Source organism: Urocampus carinirostris, chromosome 7, assembly GCF_059441175.1.
Source record: "Urocampus carinirostris isolate Australia breed hairy pipefish chromosome 7, RoL_Ucar_1.0, whole genome shotgun sequence".
NCBI classification, from domain to species: domain Eukaryota; kingdom Metazoa; phylum Chordata; class Actinopteri; order Syngnathiformes; family Syngnathidae; genus Urocampus; species Urocampus carinirostris.
In genome coordinates, this window is record NC_142355.1 from 6,268,687 (window position 1) to 6,293,341 (window position 24,655).

General features: G+C 40.4%; 1 protein-coding gene across 3 annotated transcripts in view; it reads right to left on the reverse strand.

The window, feature by feature from the left end:
- LOC148362184 (ELKS/Rab6-interacting/CAST family member 1-like) overlaps positions 1 to 20,000 on the reverse strand; it is a 49,092-nt gene extending 29,092 nt beyond the window's left edge. For all 3 annotated transcript variants that reach the window (XR_015850845.1, XM_088339595.1, XM_088339594.1), the window contains exons 1-10: positions 19,730 to 20,000; positions 12,916 to 13,635; positions 10,758 to 10,946; positions 6,325 to 6,616; positions 5,503 to 5,630; positions 5,173 to 5,247; positions 4,939 to 5,094; positions 4,576 to 4,743; positions 2,285 to 2,452; positions 794 to 931 (exon numbers count right to left, since the gene is read on the reverse strand). Coding sequence is in view for 2 of the 3 variants with exons in the window: in XM_088339595.1 (XP_088195721.1) it covers positions 794 to 931; positions 2,285 to 2,452; positions 4,576 to 4,743; positions 4,939 to 5,094; positions 5,173 to 5,247; positions 5,503 to 5,630; positions 6,325 to 6,616; positions 10,758 to 10,946; positions 12,916 to 13,461 (1,860 nt within the window). In the remaining variant the exon portion in view is untranslated. The remainder of the gene's footprint in view (positions 1 to 793; positions 932 to 2,284; positions 2,453 to 4,575; positions 4,744 to 4,938; positions 5,095 to 5,172; positions 5,248 to 5,502; positions 5,631 to 6,324; positions 6,617 to 10,757; positions 10,947 to 12,915; positions 13,636 to 19,729) is intronic.
- Positions 20,001 to 24,655: the final 4,655 nt, after the last annotated feature.

Sequence of the window (24,655 nt, forward strand, 5' to 3'; positions counted from 1 at the left end):
GGCCGAAAAAGATGAATGTGTATAGCACATGGTTGACGGCATACAGAAAGCATTTTTCACCATTCTGTATTTGTAAATATTTTATTCTCCTGGATTTACTACACTCACGGATATAAGAGGAGCATGGCTGCACATTATTATTGAACACAACGACTTCCGTGAGCTACTCCGGCTATATATTTTCCCTGTATCTTGTTTCAGACTGAACTCGATGTTTCTGTGATAAGCGGTGCAGATAATGGATGGAATGGAGTGTCTATTTTTAAATTAAACTCAATTCCAAGTGTTTATTGCGAGCGAAAAAGAAAATAGAAACTAAGGAATGGTTGGCATTTCTTGAATCCCAAGACTTTAACCTTCCGAATGATGGAACGATGCATTTGAGTGACATCGTACGGACACCGCATCCGCACGTGTCTTCGACACGTATTTCCTTCTTTGCAAGCTTTGGGAATGTTAAGGGGGTAATCAGTTTGACTGAATCATCTGTTTTGTCGACGTTCCCATTGTAGCGCCCTATAATCCGGTGCGCCTTATCTATGGAAGATATAGGACCAAAAACTATTTTTTCGGGGTGCGCCCTATAACCTGGTGCGCCTTATAGTGCGGAAAATACGGTATATTCAAAACTCTTCAATGTCTTCTATACAATGCCAGCTGGGTGATTGTCACTTACCTGACGAATTGATTTAACCTCGCATTTACACCTCAAGTATGAAACGGATCGTTCAAAGAAAGTAAAGCGAGAAGCTGTTTATTTACTCATCTGCCATGTGTACAGGTGTTCTCTTACCTTTTCTGCAAGAGATTCCTCCAGCGTGGTGAGGGCAGTGTCTGTGTTGGACGTGTCAGCCTGCAAAGACTTGAGTCTTTCCTTTAAACTGCTCATTTGCTTCTCTTTGTCCCTCAGCTGCTCCTGGAGGTTCTCAATCTTCAAGGGGAGCATAAAAACACCAGGCAAAAAGGAGTTTAAAAGGGTAGAATAGACGTCAAAACTACTGTCCCTGGAAATTGTGATCCTTTTATTTGAGGTGCGGAGGGGTATAAACAACTGCTAAAAATAAAAAATTATTCATGACTCCTTGATTTGGTCCGGGATACTGTGTAAGAACATTTTCCTGCTGCGTTTTAGTATGGACTAGTACCGACCAATGTTCCCTGTAATTTTCCACGGGTCTGAGCGTTCACACAAAGTCGGTGAGCAACGCTTAAAACAACAGTGAGCAACGGCAATCCCAAGAGTGGCAACTAGATCATTATCAAACATGTCCAAAACTTGACATCAAATTACATTTTGCTGAGTTTCCGGCAATGCAAAATTATTTTCCTCTTTTGAATGAATTGACCCATGTATTATTGCAAAGGTTGTACGGCCTACAAACGTCGTTTGTTTTCACAATTCTTTCACAAGATATCCACTTCTTTTTTTTCCTGATATATTTTGTCGCATAATACTAACATTTTTGGGGGCTTATTTAGTCGATTGCAAGATACAGAACTGTACTTCATCACATTTTTTAGTGGAAGTACAATGTTGGCAACAAGATTCACTTGCTATAATAAGAAATTATTTGAATGCAACACAAACTTTTCCCCGTGTTTTTTTCTACTTTTTTTTAAATTCCTTTAAAAAAAATCTCATTGTGTTTATTTTTTCAGAGCTATTACTTTTTCCTTTTTGTTCTCTATTTACTTTTTTCCTTTGTTTCTTTCTTTTTCATTTTTTTCTGGCTTTTTTCTATATTTTTCCTTATTTTTTTCTCTTCCTTTTGTTTCTTTTTCTCTCAGCTTTTCACTACTTTTTCATTTTGGTATTTATTTCTTTTTTGTTCTATTCCCTCCTTCCTTTAAGTCATTTTGTGCATAATTTTACATATTATTTGGTCATGTTGGGATTAAAGAAGCAAAAAAAACACGAAGAGCCGTTTAGGACCCGAAAGAGCCAGTTCCTTTTAGTGAGCCGAGCCGAAGAAGCCGGTTCTCGAAAAACTCTACTGACTTTACTCAACTTCGTTCTACTTGGACCTTGACTTCAGAATACCGCATTTAGAAGACAGCGTCAGTGGAACCCGTGTATTTTTACCTTCATGCACTGTAACTTTGACTTAATTCGCTTCTTATTAGCAATTTTGAGCCCTCATTTTTTTGAGCTGGCTAGATTCTCTTGTGCGCTGAGAATGTGCGGGCAGTGCGCGATTGCGCACGCGCGCAGCTTAGAGGGAACATTGGTAACGACTCAGATCTTTTTCAAGTTTTGATATTACCAATGTTAAGTTCCAATCACCTTTTTCTGAAGCACGTTGACTTTGCGCTCCTTCACCTCAAGCATGTCCTTAAGGTCATGGATCTCGCCATTGAGCGTGCCTTTCTCTTCTGAAATTTCGTGGATCTGCTTGCTCTTCTTATTCAGAGTTGCCTCCTTCTCTTCCAAGCGCAAACGCAATGCATCCACCTGACATGGAAAGAAATGGACATAAGTAAATAACCCACTGATCTTGCTGTTTTAAGAATAGAATGGAATAGTTTTGATGGCCAATAATAGCAAAGTGATGAAACATCATATTCAAAAATATTAGACATGGCACTTTAAGAAGCTGTTATAGGTTTCTTCAGGTACAGCCTACCTTTATACCTAAAAATCTCTTGCCCCATTTTCACAATAACAATAAGGGTGTCTGGCACCTATATTCAGAGCTGTCCAAATTTATCATTTTGGAGCCAAAGGGTCCAAAGGAACACCATATTCAAACCATCTACAAAATAGTCCTACCGCAACCACAGAGCTTCATCGTGTTGTACGAGTTATTTTTAGCTCTGGGATCTGTGCCATTAGATTGTTTAGTTGGCTTTGTTTAGAGATTGATTCTAGGTTTTTATCATAAACACGCAGAAACTACCGCCATTCACCGCTGGTTCTACACTGCTTGTCTTGCTTAGATCTTCATGAAATAGTGTAAAAATTGAATACATTTTGTGCAGGCAATTAAGTCTTATAGAAAGGCTAAATAAAGAAAAAACACTAGCGAGCAGAGGGTGCTCCAATACACCTTGTCCTCTCTCTGATGGCGATACTCATGGGTGTAGTCAAATTTTTTGGATGCAAGAGTTGTAGAACCAAAACATAAGTACCGTAAGTTCCGGACTATAAGCCGCTACGTTTTCCCCAAACTTTCAACCCCGCGGCTTATTCAGTGATGCGGCCAATTTATGTCATTTTTCTAACGGCCGCCAGCGGCGCTCGAGTACAAAAGGTAAGATTTAGACCGGTGGAATATATGCGCCGAGGAAGACTGCAACTTCTTAGCTTGTGCACAAAATAAATTAGCGTAGACATATCCTCATCATGCAAATTGCAAAAAGAAAGGCACATGACGCAGCTTTCAAGCTAAACGCAATCGAGCAGTCCGATAAAGAAGGAAACAGAGCTACTGTGCGTAAACTTTACTTTGTGAGCGTGTTGCTAGCGTGTTTTTGAACAAGGGAGCGTGGGACGACGTCTATACGACAAAGTCTCTTTCCCATACTTAAGGAAGACGACTTTGATGACGTCAGTTTTAGGAGGAAGATGAGGACTGTTTACCGTGGTTTCTACATGCACGGCGTGTTGCTAGATGCGTTTTGCTACCCTTCACAGGCACGGTTTGGGATAAAGGTTATAATATTATTATTAAAGCTTTGAAAACTCTCTCAGTGTACCGTCTTTCTTTGTAAATATGTGTAACTATGTATAATATGTATTTGCAACTGTATATTTTTGTAATGTATTTATTTTAGAAATTTTATTCTGATATGTTTTGCACGAGCAAATGAGAAAGAAAGGGCGGGGCAAACGCGGACTGACGGGAAGTGGAGTAAAGGTGAGACGTGTTTGTGGACGCGGCCGACAATAGTGGATATATATTTTTCCCACCCTTACCTTTGGAAATATACTTTTTTCCTTGGATTCCTTTCAACGGGTACCCGGACTCTGCAGGTCTGCATCAAACCTTAAGTACCGGTATCATTTGCCGTTCATTTTGCCGGCTGTGATTTCTAGACTGTGTCGGGCTTGGGTTAATTTTGTGTTTGTGTTGCATTTTCTCAATGTGGGCGCATGCGGCTAATATACAGGTGCGGCTTGTGTATGTACAAAATCGGTTTTCCTGCCGAAATGTGGTGGGTGCGGCTTATAATCAGGTGCGCTCTATAGTCCGGAATTTGCGGTAATAATGATCGCGTCTACATCCTGATTGGCATCTGTTGTGTCCTTGGAAAAGAAGGTATGCTGTCTGGCGCCATCACTGACCTAGCGGTGTGTATTGTGGATGATAGGCATATATAGGTTTATGCAAACTAAAGACTTTGTAAGAGGTCTACGGGTCAAGAAGACAAGACTGTAAGCCTCAGCGTCCATGCTGTAACTCAATACATCTCTATCTCCAACCAAGACCATGCTCAGAGCTGAAACTCATGAGGAATTTCATAAAAGATTCACAGATACGGAATCTACACATCCGGATGAATGAATGAATGAGCGATGAATGAATCCATCCGTTTACTCATTCAACTAGTGGTTTGAATTTGATTGCGCTGTACCTCAGTTTGCAAAATAGCAGCCCTCTGCTCCTTGGCAGTAAGAGACTCCTTGAGAACTTCAATGTGCTGTTTGCTGTCTGAAAACTGGTTGGTGAGTGTTTCCAATTTTGTCTGAAGCCCGAGGAGCTCAGTGTCCTTCCTGGAGAGGTCCTGCTTCACCTGCTCCATCTGGGTGGACAGTGGCGACAAAACCACAGATCAGCTTCTTATAACAATTGCAAATGGAAGAGATGTTTCCCTTAAAACGACAAAATTTGGCATCCCGATAAAGCAGAATCCATTGAACATTCCTTACTTTGAAACCCTCTTAAAAAATTGATGATATGATTTCCCACAACAACAAAAATCTCATATTTGTTTCACCTTGCTCTTCAAGAATTTGGTATGGCTACGATAGACCTCCATTTGCTTCATTTCTTCCTGTCGTTCCTCGCAGCTTAGAAGTCCATTAGACTTCATCATTAACAGTTCCTCTTCCATGTCTCTCATGTTTCGCTCCATGGAGTTGATCTTTACATCCTGTGGTTGAGTGATTAATACATAAAACTAGAGTGACATGACAAGATCAACAAGATTTAGGTGTAGAAAAGTCCTTACCTTCATGTCAATAACTGTCTGTAAAGCTTTGGTTTTGGTGGACTCCGGTGTTGCTTCATATCTGCGATGCAGCTCCTGTTGTCCGGAAAGATTTGCTTAGTACTACTTTGTAAGAAATTACAAAATACAAACCCCAATACTTACATAAAAACACAAACAATAACAAGTATACAGCAGCCACAAAAGCATACAGTGGAAATGGTAAGTACACACATTTTCTCATCACTTTCGTATTATTAATGATCTATTCTTCCATTGTATGGAACAATTATTCTGCTGATCAGATGAAGAAGTTACTGTTATAGTTCCCAAAGTTGAACATGGAATTACTTCTCTCAATGCAGTTATCTCTCTGTCTCGCTGATCCAATAAGCTTTCCAGATGATGCCGATGCATCTCTGCATCGGCCAGCCTCCTGGTGCGCTCCTGGTCCTCTTCTGATGCCTTAGCAGATTGACCTGAACACATATTAGTAATGAATAAGTACATAATAAATATTTTGTTAAGCTGGGGGCTAGCCTAGGCTAATACATGGACAAGGATTTTAAAGAGTTTTTTTTATCATATGATGTTTTATATGAATTATCCAAGTCTCAAACTAACACAAACATAGGGCCAGGGTTGGGTAGGGTTACTTTAACTGGATTACTTTCAATTACTTTTGGATGACTCCAATATACCAAATATGCTAATAAAAGACAAAAGAAAGAAAAAAAATTGTTAGTTTTGCCGAAGATCAAAGAGATCAAAGCCAGGAGAGAAAGCTTACCACGTGTTGTGAGTCATCATTTTATTCCTATTTAGTTTCTTTTGTCTTTTATTAGCATATTCGGTATTGGAGTCATCCAAAAGTAATTGAAAGTAATCCAGTTAAAGTAACCCTACCCAACCCTGCATAGGGCAAACCGTTTTCAGTATTGAAAGCAGAATGCAATAAATATAGCCTGTCGAATATGACTCATACATTTTGTTGTTTTGACAGAGTTTTACATCACGAAGGCATGAAAGCTGCAAGCCGAACGGCGAGACAAGCGATTTTCCTTCACAGGCACCCACAAATATCTTCATTGCATACAGGGGCGGATGTGAAAAATCAGCTTGTTCCACAGTAAACAATCTTTAAGTTAACAGGATGCAGAAACTCCCACCAACCTTTGCTTTGCAGCATTTCCAGGAGTTTCTTGATAGATTCATCTCGGGCTCCCAGGGTTTGCTTCTGCGTGTCAATTCTCAACTCCATCTCCTCCAAGGTTTTCCTAAGTAGAAAGAGCTCCTTGGCCTGCCTGTCATGCTCACAATGCAGTCGTCGAAAGTTCTCCTCGGTCGGTTCGGACGCCAAGGCTAAATCCCGGCTTTGGCTGGCGGGGTCTTGCTGGAGTAGCTGGTTTAGGTCACGCTGGATCCTTAGCTCATCCTGGAGTGCCTGCACTGTCATTTGGAGGTGCTGCAAGATTGGGGAGAAAATCTTCATATCTGACATAAAAATATGGTTTCAACAAGTAGTACAGTTCTTCATGTCGGAATTATATTCCTGTGTTAGCAGCTGAAAAACAATCAAATTAGACTAACAAGTACTAATTACTCTTAAAAAATGACTTTATTTGTGTAATGGTCAGTGTTCTCATTTACCCGCTTCCCTGCGTCCTATTTTTGCTGGGGACGCATAGTCAAATCAATGTGTGTCCCCCGGGACGCAACATTTTTTGACACGAAATTGTCATTATCATTTTTTTGAGAAAGATTTACCGCACTCCAAACTTTTCGTGAGGCAGATCCGCCATTGTTGTTTTGGTCTCACGGTATGAGTTTTCGTCTGCACGCCGATCTCCAGTTCGAGTTGTGTAGTGAAAGTCGGTTTCTTTTTAGAGAACCGGCTTTTTCGGCTCAACTCATTAAAGGGAGCCGGCTCTCAAACGGCTCACTTGCTTTGATGCATTATATTACGAATGATTATGTTGTATAAAGAAGTTAAGAAAAAAAGGAAGTATAAAAGGAGAAAATGAAAAAAAGACAGGTTTGTGGTGATCCCTTTTAATCAGTATATTACCAACAATAATTTAATGCAGAAAATGAATTAATAATTTAAATAAGAAAATGTATTATTCTACTTAATTCTATTTGCATGTATTTTTTCCTTCTACAGTGAACGTCCAAGCGACTTCATTTTTCAACTTTTTTTATAATAAACCTCATTCATGTCGAGCAACTCAGTGTCTCACAACAAAATGTTCATTAACAATATATATGATACAAGGAAACACATGTACAATATAACATGTTAAACTACATAGCTAAACATGTTTGAAAAAAAAGAAGATTTTTTTGTATTTTGTAAGGGAAAATACGACAGTTTGTCATGGCATGGATAACACTAAATTTTGGGGACCCATAGATCTCTGTTGGGACCCATAGATTTTTGAGCATGCGAGTCCCCGGGACCCATCACTTTTCACAGGTAAAATGAACACTGAATGGTGCTGTAAAACATTTACAATGATGTAATTAAGTGCTTTAACTGATGACATGCTGTGTTTATTTGGCACAGAATTGCAATTATGAAATGGCCCTGTAGCAATCCAAATGAGAGAAAATCAGAGTTAAAAGAATTTCCAGATGCTACCACTAAAGATTACTTACTAAAGGCTGACTGTCAAGCATCAGCTTGTCCCAGTTAGCATGTGAGTACCCCGCCATAGAGACCTGATCCTGCAGTCTTGGTAAAGTTGTCTTTTTAATCGCATTGCTTACTTGTGCTTGCAGGATGCACAGAGGAGGAGACGGAGGGACAAGGCCCGGGAAACGACACGCTTCAATAGAATGTGACGCCCTGACAACCTGCCGCTTATCTCACGTTCGGCTGTGTTCAGAGTTCTAGTTTGGTCGAATTACAATTTTTTGTTCAAATACCGAAGTAATAAAAATACAATTTTTTGGGTCAAATCCCGATTTTTTTCAATAAATTCATTTATGTACCGAGGTATCACCTTATGATGGATGTCACAGTTTTATCCATCCATATTTAGTGTAAGTCGATTATTTTGGCAAGCCGTGTACAAACACTTCTGGTAAACACATGGGTCACAGGAAGAGAGCTTACTTTTGACATTAGGAGGAAACAAGCCCAATGCTTCCTTAATTTAGTGTGACAAAAATAAAATCTTCCTTTATTTAACGTCAAACGTTGAATGCTGACATAATGACATCTTTGTATTTGGAATACAATGGAACCTCGGTTCTCGACCATAATCCGTTCCATTTCTTTGTATGAAAACCGATTTGTACGATCACCGAAGCCGTTTTTTTCCCATTAAAAGTAATGTAAAATTGTTTTAATCCGTTCCAACACCCTGAATGTTTATATTGAATATTTAACGTAAAGCTAACCCAGGCTAATCGTACGTTCGCGTCAGCGTAATCTTCCGTACGAAAGATTACGCTAACATAAACGTGTAAAAATAAAAAAATCAGGTCGTTTACACGTCATTTAGCACCCGGGTCTCCACAACAAGTGGTGAGCGGTTAAAGGATAAAGAAAATAATTATGAATAGGATTTCTTACCGGTCGGCAGAAGCCATGCTATATTCCTGAAAGAAGGGAAACTCGCACACCTTCTTCATATTTTGCTATTATTTCTTTTTTAAATGCAATAGTCGTACGCACTAATCCTCTTTTTTCACCTGTAGCAACTTTGCTGCTGGCACCAACCTTCTTCCGAGGCATAATTAGGGGTTAAAACACTCCCTTCACCGCTTTTGAAAAACGAAAACAGAAAAGGAGTGCGCGTTGCCGTGACAACAGTTCTTCACGAGGGGTGGGGGCAATCTACACTCGTACGCCGCTCAGCGTCGCCCCTAGCGTACCGGCGTTCGAACTGCGATTTTTTTGAACGAAAAGCGAAGCAAGAATTTCTCGAAATTTTTGGTCGAGAACCGATTTGTTCGAACTGAGAGACGTTAGAAAACCGAGGTTCCACTGTACTCACAAGTGCCATACGTACAGGGTTATTGTTTTGTCTCTATGTGATTCCTTTGGATCGTTCCAAAAATCTGACTTCTGATCCCAGTCGGACTATTGCCTGCATGTAAAAATAATTACTGAGACTATCCAGTGCAAGGCAAGTGGTGAAACCTAATCAGACCAGGGTAGTGTTGCAAAGTTTGTGGAATTTGACGCTTGTAAAGCAGTGCTATGTCACTAACCCGATCTTAAACCTGGTGATGCTTTAAGAGTAACATTGAGACATCTGCCCTTTCATTTCAGCCCCCACTGTTCATCTCCTCGCATTTCCCATTTTTTATTTCAACAGTAGCCTGTTCATCTTTTATCTTCATATTGTCTGCAATTAACACTTTTAGCCCGTCCTCACCGCCTCCCTTCATCACCTTTTCAATACTGTGAAAATGCCTGTGAAGGCACTAGTACTGAACACATACCCATCTACTGACTGACAAAAATTGGGGAATTGGCAGCATTCACACTCTTGCTGTATTTTTAGGCAATGTGTTTTTAAATGGTGTATTTGATGCAAAACAAGAAATTCCATATTTGGGATTTTGCATCCATATTGTGTTACCACAGCTTGAGGAGCTCTCAGGTTACCCGAAATAAATAATTATGAGAAAGACGCAGATGCGTTTTATTTGTTCCAATAAAGTAGACACATACATGCCTGTGAGCATTGTAGTATTGTCGTATGCGTTGCTACTCCTCGGGCATAACGGACATAACTGTTGCATGTGGGTATCTATCCATTCATTTATTTAGCCTCATATATAAATCTTTGGGGAAACAGTTGACATTTAAATTTTAACCGACTACAATGTGCGATCTTTGGGTGTGTTGTTTCAGAAGTCACACCTTCAGCTCGGCAGCCTAGATGGTAGGGCGCCCGCTCTGAGACTGGGAGGTCGCCGGTTCAAGCCTCGGCCGAGTCATACCTAAGACTTACAACATTGGTACTCATTGTCTCCCTGCTTGGCGCTCGGCATTAGGGGTTGGAATTGGGGGGTTTGGTCACCTAATGACTTCCAACACAGCAGTTGGGTCTAAAATGGCGGCACCCTGTTTGGCTGCGGCTGCATCGGCTCGCTACAGTTTAAACTGTACGGGTCAAGTGTAACGACATTTCGTTCTGTGTGCATGGTTACAAAGAATGACAATCAAAGTAAATTCTATTCAATTCTACATACAGATGGTTTGAAAACACTATATGTGTGATTTAAACAAATGAATCAGTGTATTCGAGGCACATTTTAGTGTTTTGTCCACCCTGGATAGTTTCACTTTTCGCTAATTGCCTGAACTGAATGCACCTAACCAGAAAGGAGATAATGTCACGTTTGTGGGATTTGCCAAATGTGTGATTGGACAAAAATCTCGGGATTAGGCAAAAAAAAAAAACACTAATGACAACTGCAAATGTGAAAGAGACGGGAGAATCAAAATGTGTTGGTTTACTTGAGGATAAGCCACACTCAGTCCATGGTCCCAGTAGGAACAAAACCCAAATCCCAAAGCAGCATTTTATAAGAAAAGGTTTGATGGCCATGACCTAAACTAACGTAAACAATTAAGGAAAACTCACCTGAGCTTCATCTTGAATTACACGGTACTGTTCCTTCCAAACAGAGATCTTTGACACTTCATCTTTGCGAAGCGCTCGTTCCTTTTTCAGCTCTGGACTCCAAAACGTCTTGATTGAATTCATGGATGAGCTCAGTTTACTCTCTTTCACCTCTACTTCCCGCCGCAGCAGTTCATTTTCCCGCAGAACCTTTGATACAGGGATGAATGCAGTAAATAATGTGACAACAATTATATTTACTAAAAATATTCGGATTTTATGAATGCAGTAAATAATGTGACAACAATTAGAATTACTAAAAATATTCGGATTTTACCAGTTTTCCAAAGACATTTCCAGGTCATAAACATTAGCAAAGAATTTGTTCGCAAATATGTGCAAAATGATGTTCAGATGATATGAGAAAGTTACCTAAGTTACCTAAAAAAGGGATGGGCAATAAATATATCAGAATTGTCTTGATATCTGTTCTAGTTGTGTGCAATCACTGTATTAGTATAATAAAAACTATACAATTTCAGGCAGCAGTCAATCTGTATGTGGTTCACTTGTTTGATGATCTCAGCTAGGGCCAAAAGTTAAAATCTGTCAGTGACAACTATCGGATCGGTCGATAGAAATTGACACACACACACACACACACACAAACGAAAAAATTGCAGACACAAAGAACACATGCAACTTAAAAAAAGGAACTTCCTGATGGAACTGAAATTCAAGAATAATCTGTACAATAGAAGTACCGTAAATTCCGGACTACAAGCCGCTACTTTTTCCCCAAACTTTCAACCCTGCGGCTTATTCAGTGATGCGGCCAATTTATGTAATTTTTCTAATGGCCCCTAGCGGCGCTCCAGTACAAAAGGTAAGATTTAGACCGGTGGAATATATGCGCCGAGGAAGACTGCCACTTCTTAGCTTGTGCACAAATTAAATTAACGTAGAAATATCCTCACCATCCAAATTGCGAAAAGAAAGGCACATGACGCAGCTTTCAGGCTAAATACAATCGAACCGTCCGATAAAGAAGGAAACAGAGCTACTGCACATAAACTTTAATTTGCGAGCGTGATGCTAGCGTGTTTTTGAATAAGGGAGCGTGGGACGACGTCTATTTGACATAGTCTCTTTACCATACTGGGGTAGGCTACTTTGACGACGTCAGTAATAAGGAGGAATATGAGGACGGTTTACTGTGATTACTACAAGTACGTTATGTTTTTTTAACACAGTTGTCTACTGTGTTGCAAGCGTGTTGCTAGTAGCGTTTTGCTACCCTTCACAGGCACAGTTTGGGATAAAAGTTATAATATTATGATTAAAGCTTTGAAAACTCTCTCGGTGTACCGTCTTTCTTTGTAAATATGTGTAACCATGTAAGGTATGTATTTGCAACTGTATATTTTTGTAATGTATTTATTTTAGAGACTTATTCTGATATGTTTTCCACGGGCGAATCAAAAAGAAGGGGCAAAAACAGCGGGGGCTGACGGGAAGTGTAGTAAAGGTGAGACATGTTTGTGGACGCAGCAGACAATTGTGGATATATATTTTTCCCATTCTTACCTTTGGAAATATACACTTTTTTCCTTGAATTACTTTCTACGGGCACCCGGACTCTGCAGGTCTGCATCCAACCTTAAGTACCGGTATCATTTTCCGTTCATTTTGCCGGCTGTGATTTTTGGGTTAATTTTGTGTTTGTGTTGCACGTTTGCAATGTGGGCGCGTGCGGATAATATACAGGTGCGGCTTGTGTATGTACAAAATCGGTTTTCCTCCCGAAATGTGGTGGGTGCGGCTTATAATCGGGTGCGCTCTATAGTCCGGATTTTACGGTAATTTAAATCTTCTTGAAGAAAGGAGCGTGGATTTTTTTTGTACCAAAAAAAAAGGATTTTTTGGGCGAGTAAACTGCAACTATATTCTGAAATAATATTGCTATGTTATGGGGCTACTATTGATGCTTTTTTATATGTGTTGCAGCTTTATAGCCATAAAATAGTTATTGAGGGATGGCTTGATTCCAACGTAGCACTACTGAAGGCCTATGTGTGAAATGCACAGCCCAACACTGCAATGTATCATCCCTTGTGATAGAATTTTTACCTATGTTCAACTAAGGAAGTGTAACCCCGAGTCCAAATGACAGCAATACCTCTTTGAGTTGTGCTTGAAGGTCAAGTATGGTATTGTCCCTTGCCTGCCGTACAGAATGGGGTACCGTTGATGCCATGTGGTGCTCCCCAAAAGCCAAAGCGTCGCCCGTCATCAGGCCCACAGGCAGTACCGTGCTTGAAGGCACAGAAGTGGAGATGTTGGGTGTGCTTGCCGCCACTACACCGCTGCTGCTTCCGGTCCTCGAACCGTAAGTCACCCGTTGTCGGCCCATTGTGGTCACTGCACCGCCCGCACTTTTAGGAAGGTGCTCCCCCATAGCCACTTCATTGTCACTAAGGTACATGGGTCCCGAAGTGGCATACGCTGCATTGAGGGATTGGATGTTCTCCATTGAAAGTGTCTTTCCCCCTGCACCTCCAGGACCTCCTCCGCTTCCCCCTGTGCTGTTAGTGCGACGGTGGCCCATACGGGGGGAGCGAGGGAGACGAGGGGAGCGACCTGATCCCTGATTACCGCCCCCTCCTGTATCCCTGCCTCCACTGTGATTGGCATCCCCTCTCACTGAGCGGGCGCTACCATACATGTTCGGAACAAAAGACTAAAGGCTAGCAGCAAAAGTAAATTTGGATAGGTGCCTTGTGCTTGTTGTTATGGTTGCTCAGCAGGAGGCAGAAGGCACGATGTTCGTGATGGAAGATGTCTCTCAATTTATACTGACAGGCAGATATTCCCCGTTGATGCTAAATGTGGTGGTGATCTGCAAAGAAAAAACATAACTTAAATTTAGCAACATTCATCTGTTACACTGTACACCTGACCCTCCGTTCACTGGGAATGTGTGATACTGGGAATTTTCATATCAACCTGATCCAAGTAAATACAGGGTAGTATTGATTGATACCGATCTGATATCGATACTTTTGGTTTGGAAATGTCAAGAGCATTGACTAATTGAAACATTCCCCGCTTTGGGCACTCAATTTTTTTCATTTTTGAAAAAGTTAAAACCAAAAAGCAGCAATGTAAAAAAAATACATTTATTTTTATTCTATTTTTTGGGTCATTGTCCATTTTCCATTATCCATTATCAGTCAAATCATGATTCACCTCACAGCCAACAGGCCGAGACACTTGATCCTAGCCAAGAGGCTAAGCCAAGATCCTAGCCAAAAGGCTAATAAGCGATCAGTGCGAATACTGTATTAGTATGTCAACTAGAGAACTAAAATACATTCCATTCTATTTCGGTGTTGGGTAAATACGACTATAATATGTTGTTTACATTTTCAGTTAGGATGTTCTTCATATGACTAGTTAGATTACATAAATTAATAACATTGTCAAATACACAAATACTCTCAAATTACAAGATAAATGCTTGTTATGTGTCAATGAATGGTATTTCTGATTACTTTGAGATACAAATTCAACTTCTTAGGTCTATAGCACTAAATAATATATCCTTTTGCAACAATAACATCCTTTAGACTCAAGGTATAGCTTGACACAAGTTGTTGCAGCGATCTACAAGTATCTTTGGCTATTACTCATGAGTAAAGGCTCCAGTTGAAAAGTATTTTTTGGCTTGCATTCTGCAACTGCATTCTTCAGGTCGGACCAGATTTTCAATGGGATTTGGATTGCCACTCCAGAATCTCCCGGCCCTTCTTTTGCAACCAAGCTGTGCTCAATTTTAAGGTACGCTACAGATTATTGTCCTATTGGAAGGTCCAACGTCTTCTCGCCAATGTCATTGACTGCTAACATTTGCATCAAGGAGTTCTTGGTAGTGAATTGAATTATAATACATTGCACATGGAAAAGATTTCATGTGCAAAACAACCACACAACATGACTGACACATACTGTTGACACATTAGCCCAAAAGGTTTCAGTTTAGGCTCATCACTCCAGAGAATAGCATCCCAAAACTTTTAGGTTTGTCCTCATGGTTTTTGCTATAGTGGACTCCCCTTGTGCTCTGTAGTCAGCGGGGGCTTGTGTTGAGGAGTTTGTGCATGAAAGCCAACATCTTGCAGTGGAAGTATTATAGTCCGGGATGGAACCTGAATACCTCAAATTGACATGTCTGCTTGTAGTTTCAAAGCCGTCACAGTGTATCACAGTGTAGCCGTCACACTGTGCCTTTAACTTTACACCTGCGGTCTATTCTACCAATTGCGTCTCTTTTTATCGGTATCCCTGCTTATGAAGGTAAATGACTTTTTCTCTGAACTTTTTTTACAATTGATTCTATCTCTTAATACTGCAGAGATGTCATCAACTGCAAAGAAGAACCATGCATCACAGTTCTTTTGAATCTGGTTGTTTTCAATAGTTTTTGTTCTTATCATAAGGTTTTTGGTATCAAAAGTTATTACAAGAATGAATTATATTGTCATAAACAGGAATATTGCCAAATATATTTTCATAATTTAAATTCTGCTTGTGCACGGCGGCGCAGTGGTTAGCCCGTGAGCGGCGCAGTTCTGAGGTTATGAGATCGAACCTTCTGTGTGGAGTTTGCATGTTCTCCCTGTGCTTGCGTGGGTTTCCTCCGGGCACTCCGGTTTTCTCTCACATTCCCCAAAAACATGCATGTTAGGTTAATTGGCCTGTCCAAATTGTCCCTAGGTATGAATGAGTGAGTGAATTGTCCGTCTCTGTGTGCCCTGCAACTGGCTGGTAACTAGTTAAGGGTGTCCCCTGCCCACTGTCCGAAGATAGCTGGGATGCTCCAGCACCCCTGCGACCAATGTTCCCTGTAATTTTCCACGGGTCTGAGCGTTCACACAAAGTCGGTGAGCAACGCTTGAAACAACAGTGAGCAACCATAATCCCAAGTGTGGCAAGATAATTCATTATCAAACATGTCCAAAACTTGACATCAAGTTACATTTTGCTGAGTTTCCGGCAATGCAAAATTATTTTTCTCTTTTGAATGAATTGACTCATGTACTATTGCAAAGGTTGTACGGCCTACAAACGTCGTTTGTTCTTACAAATCTTTCACAAGATATCTATTTCTTTTTATTTCCAGATAGATTTCGTCGCATAATATTAACATTTTTGGGGGCTTATTTAGTCGGTTGTAAGATGCAGAACTGTACTTAATCACATTTTTTAGTGGAAGTACAATGTTGGCAACAAGATTCACTTGATATAATTAGAAATTATTTGAATGCAACACAAACTTTTTCTTCTTTTTTCTGTATTTTTTTTTTAAATTCCTTTAAAAAAATCTCATTTTGTTTATTTTTTCAGAGCTATTACTTTTTTCTTTTGGTTCTCTATTTACTTTTTTCGTACATTTCTTTCTTTTCTTTTTTTCTGGCTTTTTTCTAAATTTTTCCTTTTTTTTTCTCTTCCTTTTGTTTCTTTTTTTCTCAGCTTTTCACTACTTTTTCATTTTGGTATTTTTTTCTTTTTTGTTCTATTCTGTAACTTTGACTTAAGTCGCTTCTTAATTAGTAATTTTAAGCCCTCATTTTTGTGCGCTGGCTAGATTTTCTTGTGCGCTGAGAATGTGCGAGCAGTGCGCAATTGCGCACGCGTGCAGCTTAGCGGGAAAACTGCCTGCAACCCTACTGAGGATAAGCGGTGCAGATAATGGATGGATGGAAGTTCTGCTTGTCAATCTAACATAACAAATTTTAAGTAATTATATGCAGGATGAAGAATGTATGCCAAACACGGAAAACACATACTTACTTTGGGTGTTGAATGAGTTTTAACTCTAGGCTCCATTCGAGCCGGTGGTTTGAAATTCCATCGAAAGCTGTAAGTCCTTACAATTGTTGTTTATATTTTACTTTTTCACTGCTTGAAAATACTGTTTTTTGTCATAGCTTTAAAAACTGGTGTTTTTCTGTGGTAGCTTTCTAACATGGGGTTTGTTAACTACGGTTATCACGCATGATTTTCATGTTTGGCAACGAATGTGTTAATAATTTGTTTAACAGTTGACTAAACGCAGCTTTACATCTGAACCTACTCACAACAAACATCACAGACATAAACAAACTCAAGTGGGTGCTATGAATAAAAATATGCTTGTGTCAATTGCCAAACTGCTTGGAAATTTTAAAAAAGGAAATAGTGGATAAGAGTGTAGTGACTTGTTCACCTGACTGCCCATTTTGCACATCTGGTGAGCTGCTCCTCTTGCACTCTTTGCACTACTGTATAATACTATACATAGCTATAATTATTTAGTATATTATTAGTACTTCAATACTCCAACTCAATACAACATTTTATTTATATCTGTACATTCAAGGAAACTGTGCCGGTCAGATATATCGACATTTCGTTTGTATACACGTGTACAAGAATGACAATAAAGTATATCTGAATCTGAGTGTAGCAGAACAAGCATTAACATCAGATCAAACTACTAGGCCTGGCCCTACTGAAGCTGAAAAATACTGCACAATATTGTCTTTAAAATGAAACCAAAATGGATGTCAGCTCTTTTAGACCTTTAGCCCCCTGTAGCGGAGAGAAGGCACATTTGGCTTTTTTCTTAAAAAAAAAGTCTAGCCCGGGGGTGTCCAAACTGCACCCCGCGGGCCATCTGCGGCCCACGGGTCAGTTTTTAGTGGCCCGCAGCAAGTTCTGAAAATACATTTGAATATGGGCCGCACATAGCGCTTGAGCTCAACTCGGTTGCACTTCTCAGTTTTAACACTAGATGGAGCCAGTAACAGAAAAGGTGCTTCTCCACCCATTCATTTGGGATCCCCTGAACTGGAAAACATTGGAATTGTGTTTTTTTTGCTTATTAAATGAACCTTCTTGTCATTCATTCGAACTGTCATTGAAATTCAAAGTGTATAACTGTGTAACTTATTCTAACAAAAAATAGATTGTTAATTCTAAACCATATCAGTGCAGATAAACGTAAATGTTGCTACTAAAAATAGGTTAACAACGAAATTAGAGTTGATTACCGGCTATCAAACTGAAAAGTAAATAAAACATCCATCCATCCATCCATTATCTGTACCGCTTATCCTCATTAAGGTTGCGGGGGTGCTGGATCCCATTCCAGCGGTCTTCGGGCAGTGGGCAGGGGACACTCTCAACTGGTTGCCAGCCAGTCCCAGGGCACACAGGGACAGACAGATCACTCGCTCATTCACACCTAGGGACAATTTGGACCGGCCAATTGACCTGACATGCATGTTTTGGAATGAGGGAGGAAATCCACGCAACCCACGGGGAGAACATGCAAACTCCACACAGGAAGGTTCGATCTCATGACCTCAGAACTGTGCCGCACACGCGCAAACCACTGCACCACCATGCTGCCCGAAATTAAACATATTTAACAAAATAAATATTACCACTCCTCAAACCTAGAACAAGTCCAGTAGCTTTTATCTGTCTAACAGCATAGGAGCTACACTCAGCTATTGCTGAGGTTTGTATTCGAGACTGTATCACTATATACAAAAAAAATGTAATTTCTTTTTTTCCCGATGGGAAAAAAATGTGCCTTGGATCAAAAAGGTCGTGAATCACTGTGGCAATCGTTTGAACAAAGCTAGCAAATGTTAATCTATAAGATTGTGCTGGACACAATACCACCAGAATCAATAAAGAAGGCTGTAGCTCAGGAGGTTGAGCGCTCGTCTTGGGATCAAGAGATCGCAGTTCGAATCCCGGCTCCTCTGTGTTACATGTCGAAGTGTCCTTGGGTAAGACACTGAACCCCTAATGCCCCCAATAAGCAGGTTGGCGCCTTGCATGGCTGCACGGCCGCTATTGGTGTGTGAATGGGCAAAATTTGAAGCACATTGTAAAGCGCTTTGGGAAGTCTTCATTGACTTGAAAAGCGCTATATAATAGATATATAGATAGAGAGAGAGATAGATAGATACTTCATTCATCCCCGCAGGGGAATTCACACTTCCAGCAGCATCCCTGCGCAGGAGAACAAAACAATAATAAAGCAAAAAGAATACAATACACAAATACCCAATGTGACGTGTTAATACCCAATGTAGCGTGTTATATAGAGTATCTAGATAGTGCTACACAGAATACACACTGCAATAAAAATACGCTAATATGCAATGTGGGGGGTGTGGTTTAATGTGGGCCTTTACTCCGCTGGGTGGAGTTAAAGAGCCTCATGGCATGAGGAAGAAAAGATCTCCTTAGTCTGTCCGTGGTACAAGACTGTGACAGCAGTCTGTCGCTGAAGCTGCTCTTCTGTCTGGAGATAAAGCTGTGTGTAAATGAGATCATCTCATTTCATTTCATTTAAATGGGTTTTGGCCACATCCATGATGATCATGCCAATAATCGATTCCTAAAGGGGAAGGGTCAGTCGATTCATTTCCTCAATCGGATCCCACCAACATAAAACCCCTTTTGCATGGCCTTGCTAGCAGCTAACGTTTTTTTCCCTATAACCGGCTAACGGTGACGTTTAAAAATCTTCGTTATGAACCATCTCAAAATGAAGAGCAACAAAGCAATGAATCACCTTGGCTTCGTGAGTGTTCAAATAGCCGTAAATAGTTAAAAGCACTAAGGGCAGAGTGTTATTTGATGACTTGACGAGAAAACTAAGAACTGAAGGGGGGAAAAGGGTTGTCCACAACGGACGAGCGGGGAGGAAGAACTCCCTCTTGGATAAATTGATCAAGACAAAAAAACATGTTTCTGGGTTTGATTTAAAGGTTGTTTATGCAAAAATAACACGCCATCGAAATGTCAATAGCAGAATGAGACAATTTTGGGCACGATCCCAATGACTCGAGTCAATCGCGCAGGAGACACCCTTATGATCGAAACATTCATGTATAACATTAATTGGTTATATAGCGGGTTTTACGTACCTGGCATTCCCGTTAACAAACGATAATGTAACACAAGGAGGCCGGTGTCGCCATGTACGTGGTCAAGCCAGAAGAATCTCTCCGTTTTTCCTCCCCTTGCTACTATACAATAGCCAGTGGTAAAAACCTCTACGCTAAACTAGCTTTTTGTTAGCATTCGGGACTAACCTAGCTTACCAAAACCATTTTGCATTGTCATTTCGATTGCAAAACGAGTGTGTATTCTAGAGTTAGCGATTTTGCCATCTTTTGCCAGCAGCTCACGAGAGCCTGGTAGCCAGGGCGCCTCGGTGACGTCAGCAACCTTCGGTTGCGCGTTCCCGATACGAGTCTTCGCCACGCTTCTCTTTCAGTTGCGCGTTCACGAGAACGAGGCGGCCACGATATTAGGTACAAATTCAGTGCTGGGCGCATTACTGAATAAAATAAATTAAAAATAAATTAAATTAGTTCCAGTTTCTAGATTATTAACGATGTAAATGTGTTCCTCCACGGCTCCATGCCCGTACAAACTGTCATATTTTCCCGTACAAAATACAAAATAATCGTACACCATTTTTTTTTCGGAATGATGCATGATGGGAAATCCCCAGGTGGCAGACGCATGCGCACAGTAGCATCAAACCGCTCGCTTCGTTTGCAACGAAAAAAACGATACCGAGATAGAGGCTTCCACGGCGAACTCCTTTGACTTGATTGATTTGCCGTTTCGTAATAGTTGGTGTATACCGGAGGCCACCCATCATTGACAAATTTGCGTTTTTCTGTATAGATTTTTTTGTGCGTCGTACACGTCTTAAAATGCATAAAAAACATACTTTAGGTTGACAGGTGTTCTTCCCCAGATTACTGACATGAAACCCAGAAGCAGTGCGTTACTCTGAAAGTAACTACCGAGTTTAGAGGTTTCGAACACATTTTAGCTCGGGGGCCTCATGCTTGGAAAAACACTCTCATGGAGCCAGACTTGTAAATGAAAAGAAAGCAAGAAAGCAAGAAAGCAAGAAAGCACAAAAGCAAGAAAGCAAGAAAGCAAGAAAGCAAGAAAGCAAGAAGGCAAGAAAGCAAGAAAGCAAGAAAGCAAGAAAGCAAGAAAGCAAGAAAGAAAGGGAAAAAGAGGGTGAGAAAGAGATACTGATAAAAAGAAACAGATGAAGGCAGAGAGCTAGAGAATAAGAAAGGGGGGTATAGCGCAAGAAAGAAAGGGAGACTGAGAAAAAAAGAAAAAGAGTGAAATAAATCCAGTATCAGTGTCTTTGTAAGTGGCTTGGGTTTGGCACATTACGTGGACACATTTGAAAATGCATCTTAGTTTTCTCTTGGGCTTCTCTCAGCGTTGACTTGCTGGCTGGATTCAAACCCTTGGCGGGCCTGATCCGGCCCATGGGTCGCATGTTTGACACCCCTTCTCTTGTAGTTTTAAATTGCCGTATACACTCACATTGAAGCCAACACCAGCCGATGGAAGCAGGGAACCCTTCATCTTCCATGGATTGTGCAATCTTGAGAGCTTGCGAACTAACACAGCCGAGACACTCCATATCTATTTTGTACTTTGTGTTCAAACCAATTAAACATTTCCCGCATTTTTGAGTATTGTCCAAGACATTTTTTTTTTTCACCAGGCATGGTGTATTGCAAAAATAATTGTACAAATGAAAAGAAAAAATACAGCACTTTTTCACCGTAACTTCTCTGCTCATGTTTGGTCCATTGATTTTGTTGTTGTCTTACGAGCCACGCCCCCTCCCCACTGATGACACACAAACAAATGTGTGCAATTAACTGACCGTCTAATTTGCAGGAAATACAGATTGGATGTGAATAGATACATACATTAGGGAGAATATCAGTAGTGTGAGTCCAAGACAACAATGGCACAGCTTTCCATCGCAGTCAGCCAGTAAACGCAGTAGACTGAAGATGATGGTATGCATCAGGTTTAGGTGGTGATTAGGTGATTCAGAATCAGAATCGTGCAATATCCTGGACTCGTCATTCTCCTTCACTTAGCTACCAACCACCCAGCAGGAAAAGACAATAAAAAAATAGTCAGAGGTTGACATCAATTTTGAGCTATGAAATACAAACGTCTTAAATCTCGATTCAAACACTGCCACTGAGGTTCCAAATCTTATCTATGAGGGCTTAGTGTTCCACAGCAGCAGGGCACAATAAGTGTACTCTTTCTTCTTGGTTCTTGGAGTCATAAATAGACCAGTATTTTCTGAGTGGGGGAGTAGTGCGGAAACACAGGGCACAACTAAATCAGAAAGATAAGAGGGCCATGCAAACGATTGTATCTTAGTAACCAGGGTTGGGTAGGGTTACTTTACTAGATTACTTTCAATTACTTTTGGATTACCCCAATACCAAATATGCTAATAAAAGACAAAATAAACTAAATATGAATAAAATGATGACTCACAACACGTGGTAAGCTTTCTCTTCTGGCTTTGATCTCCGGCAAAACTAACATAAAATGCGACAGAAACAAAATGAAAATAAATCCAAACAGCTTGCCAACATCATTTTTGCCGTTCCATGTATTCCGTTACTCCCCAAGCCTGCACAAAATTGAGTCATTTTATTCATATTTAGTTTCTTTTGTCTTTTATTAGCATATTTGGTATTGGAGTAATCCAAAAGTAGTTGAAAGTAATCAAGTTAAAGTAACCCTACCCAACCCTGTTAGTAACAGAACCATAAAGTCACATCTTAAATAGACAGGGAGCCAGTGCAAGTCAACCTCAGCCAATTGCTCTCTTTAATGATTGTAACTCCCCTTAAAAAGTGATGATAGACCTTACAAACACAATAAGGCACCTATTTACTCACAGCAAGACAGGCAATGTCGAATAAAGACAAAGATGATTTATTTAAACAAGTGTATTTGACAAAATAAACAACACAAATACTACAAACAACATAGACTCAAACTGACCAAGCTGCGCCATTTTTCTTGTAGTTTTTTTTGTCCAGCCTTTAGCAAGGTTTTTGGTTACCCAAAGCAGCAAGATGGCGACCAATGACGTCATCTCCATTAGGTGAGGCTCATGTTACATAGAATAAATTCAAATTCCTCAATCTAAGAATATATTTTTTTAAATGCATGTTTACACTGGACAGTATTATAGTTTATGTATTTGTTATTTTTAAATCAATAATGTTTTCTCAGTGAATAAAGCTGTTTTTACCATTATGGTGCGCTAAATAACACTCACTAAATCTTTAGGTAAAACATGCATCTAAATAATAAAAACTGTCCATTTAGGTCACAGGTGTCAAACAGGCGGCCCGCGGGCCAGATCAGGCCCGCCAAGGGATCGAATCCGGCCCGCGAGACAACACTCAGAGAAGCGCAAGAGAAAAACAAGCTGCAGGTTGTGATATGTCAACTTGATGCCAAAGAAAGGTGCCTCGAACAAAGACACTGTACTTGTATTTCTTTCTCTCTCTCTCTCCTTCTTTTCCACGCCCTTTTCTTCCACTCTCTGTCTCTGTCTCTTTCACTCTCTGTGCCTCTCTTTTTCTCTTCCCTTGTTGCTCTTTGTCTCTTTCTCTCTCTGTCTTTTTAACTTCTTTTGCTTTAACTTCCTTTTCTCTTTCTCTCTTCCTACCCTTCACGCTTTCTTTTCTCTTTTCTCCATGTGTAATAACCTGTGAAGCCCTTTGAGACTCTTTGTGATTAAGGGCTATACAAATAAAAATGACTTGACTTGACTTTTCTCTTCTTCTGTCTTTCTATTTATCTTTGGATTTTTTTTTTCCGCTCCCTTTCTTTCCCCCTCTCTCACGACTTCTCTTTTCATCTCTTTCCCTTCCCGCTTTCTCTTATTTCTTTATCTCTCTTTTTATTTCTCTTTAGTCTACTAGTCTGACCCCAGACAGAATGTTTGTTATATCGTGTGGCCCCCAAGTCAACACCTTTGTAATCTATCTAATCGTTAGATACTACACACTTTGATTTAACTCATGAAAACTATTGCAAAATGAAAAGTGACAAAATTGTCACACAAATACTCATTTAAGTGCAAATAATTAAAATGATTAATCTAACGACTTAAATTGATTTTTTTGTTTTTTATTTCCTTGACTTCATTTTAAGTGGATAACATAACATGTTCTCTGGTTGATAAACGATAGTTAGCAAATACAGCTACATTGGGTGAGTTGGAGTGGCGCCTCGCTCTGGCGACATCAAGTGGAGGGATTTAAAACTACAGGTCATTGCGGCCTAATTTCACCTGCACTTCTTTCAGCGTTGTCTCGCAGGCAGTATTCAATCTGTTGGTGGGCCTGATCTGAAATGCGGGGCCGTATGGTTCACACCACTGGTCTAAACCCTTTAAGTTAAAACCTAAAGAGACAATGTGTAATATTTTGTGCCTCCAAGTAGTACAAAAACTCCCATTCAGTATAAAAAAAAAGAAAAACGTTGAATTAAATACTAGGCAGAAATTCATGAACTATCATCCATCCATTATCCATGCCGCTTATCCTCAGTAGGGTCGCGGGGTGCTGCACCCCATCCAAGCTATCTTTAGGCAGTGGGCAGGGGATCCCCTTAACTGGTTGCCAGCCAGTGGCAGGACACACAGAGACAGACAACTCACTCGCTCATTCACGCCTAAGGACAATTTGAACCGTCCAATTAACCTGACATGCATCTTTGGAATGTGGGAGGAAATCGGAGTGCGCACGCAAGCACGGGGAGAACAAACTCCAACTCGGGGAGGCTGCGGTAGCTGGATTGGAACCCTTGCCGCAACACTGTGATAATTTGGCATTGGTTTTCGTATGGCGGCACGGCGGCGCAGTGGTTAGCGCGTGTGCGGCACAGTTCTAAGGTCTTGGGTTCAAATCCAGCTACCAACCTTCCTGTGCGGAGTTTGCATGTTCTCCCTGTGCTTGCGTGGGTTTCCT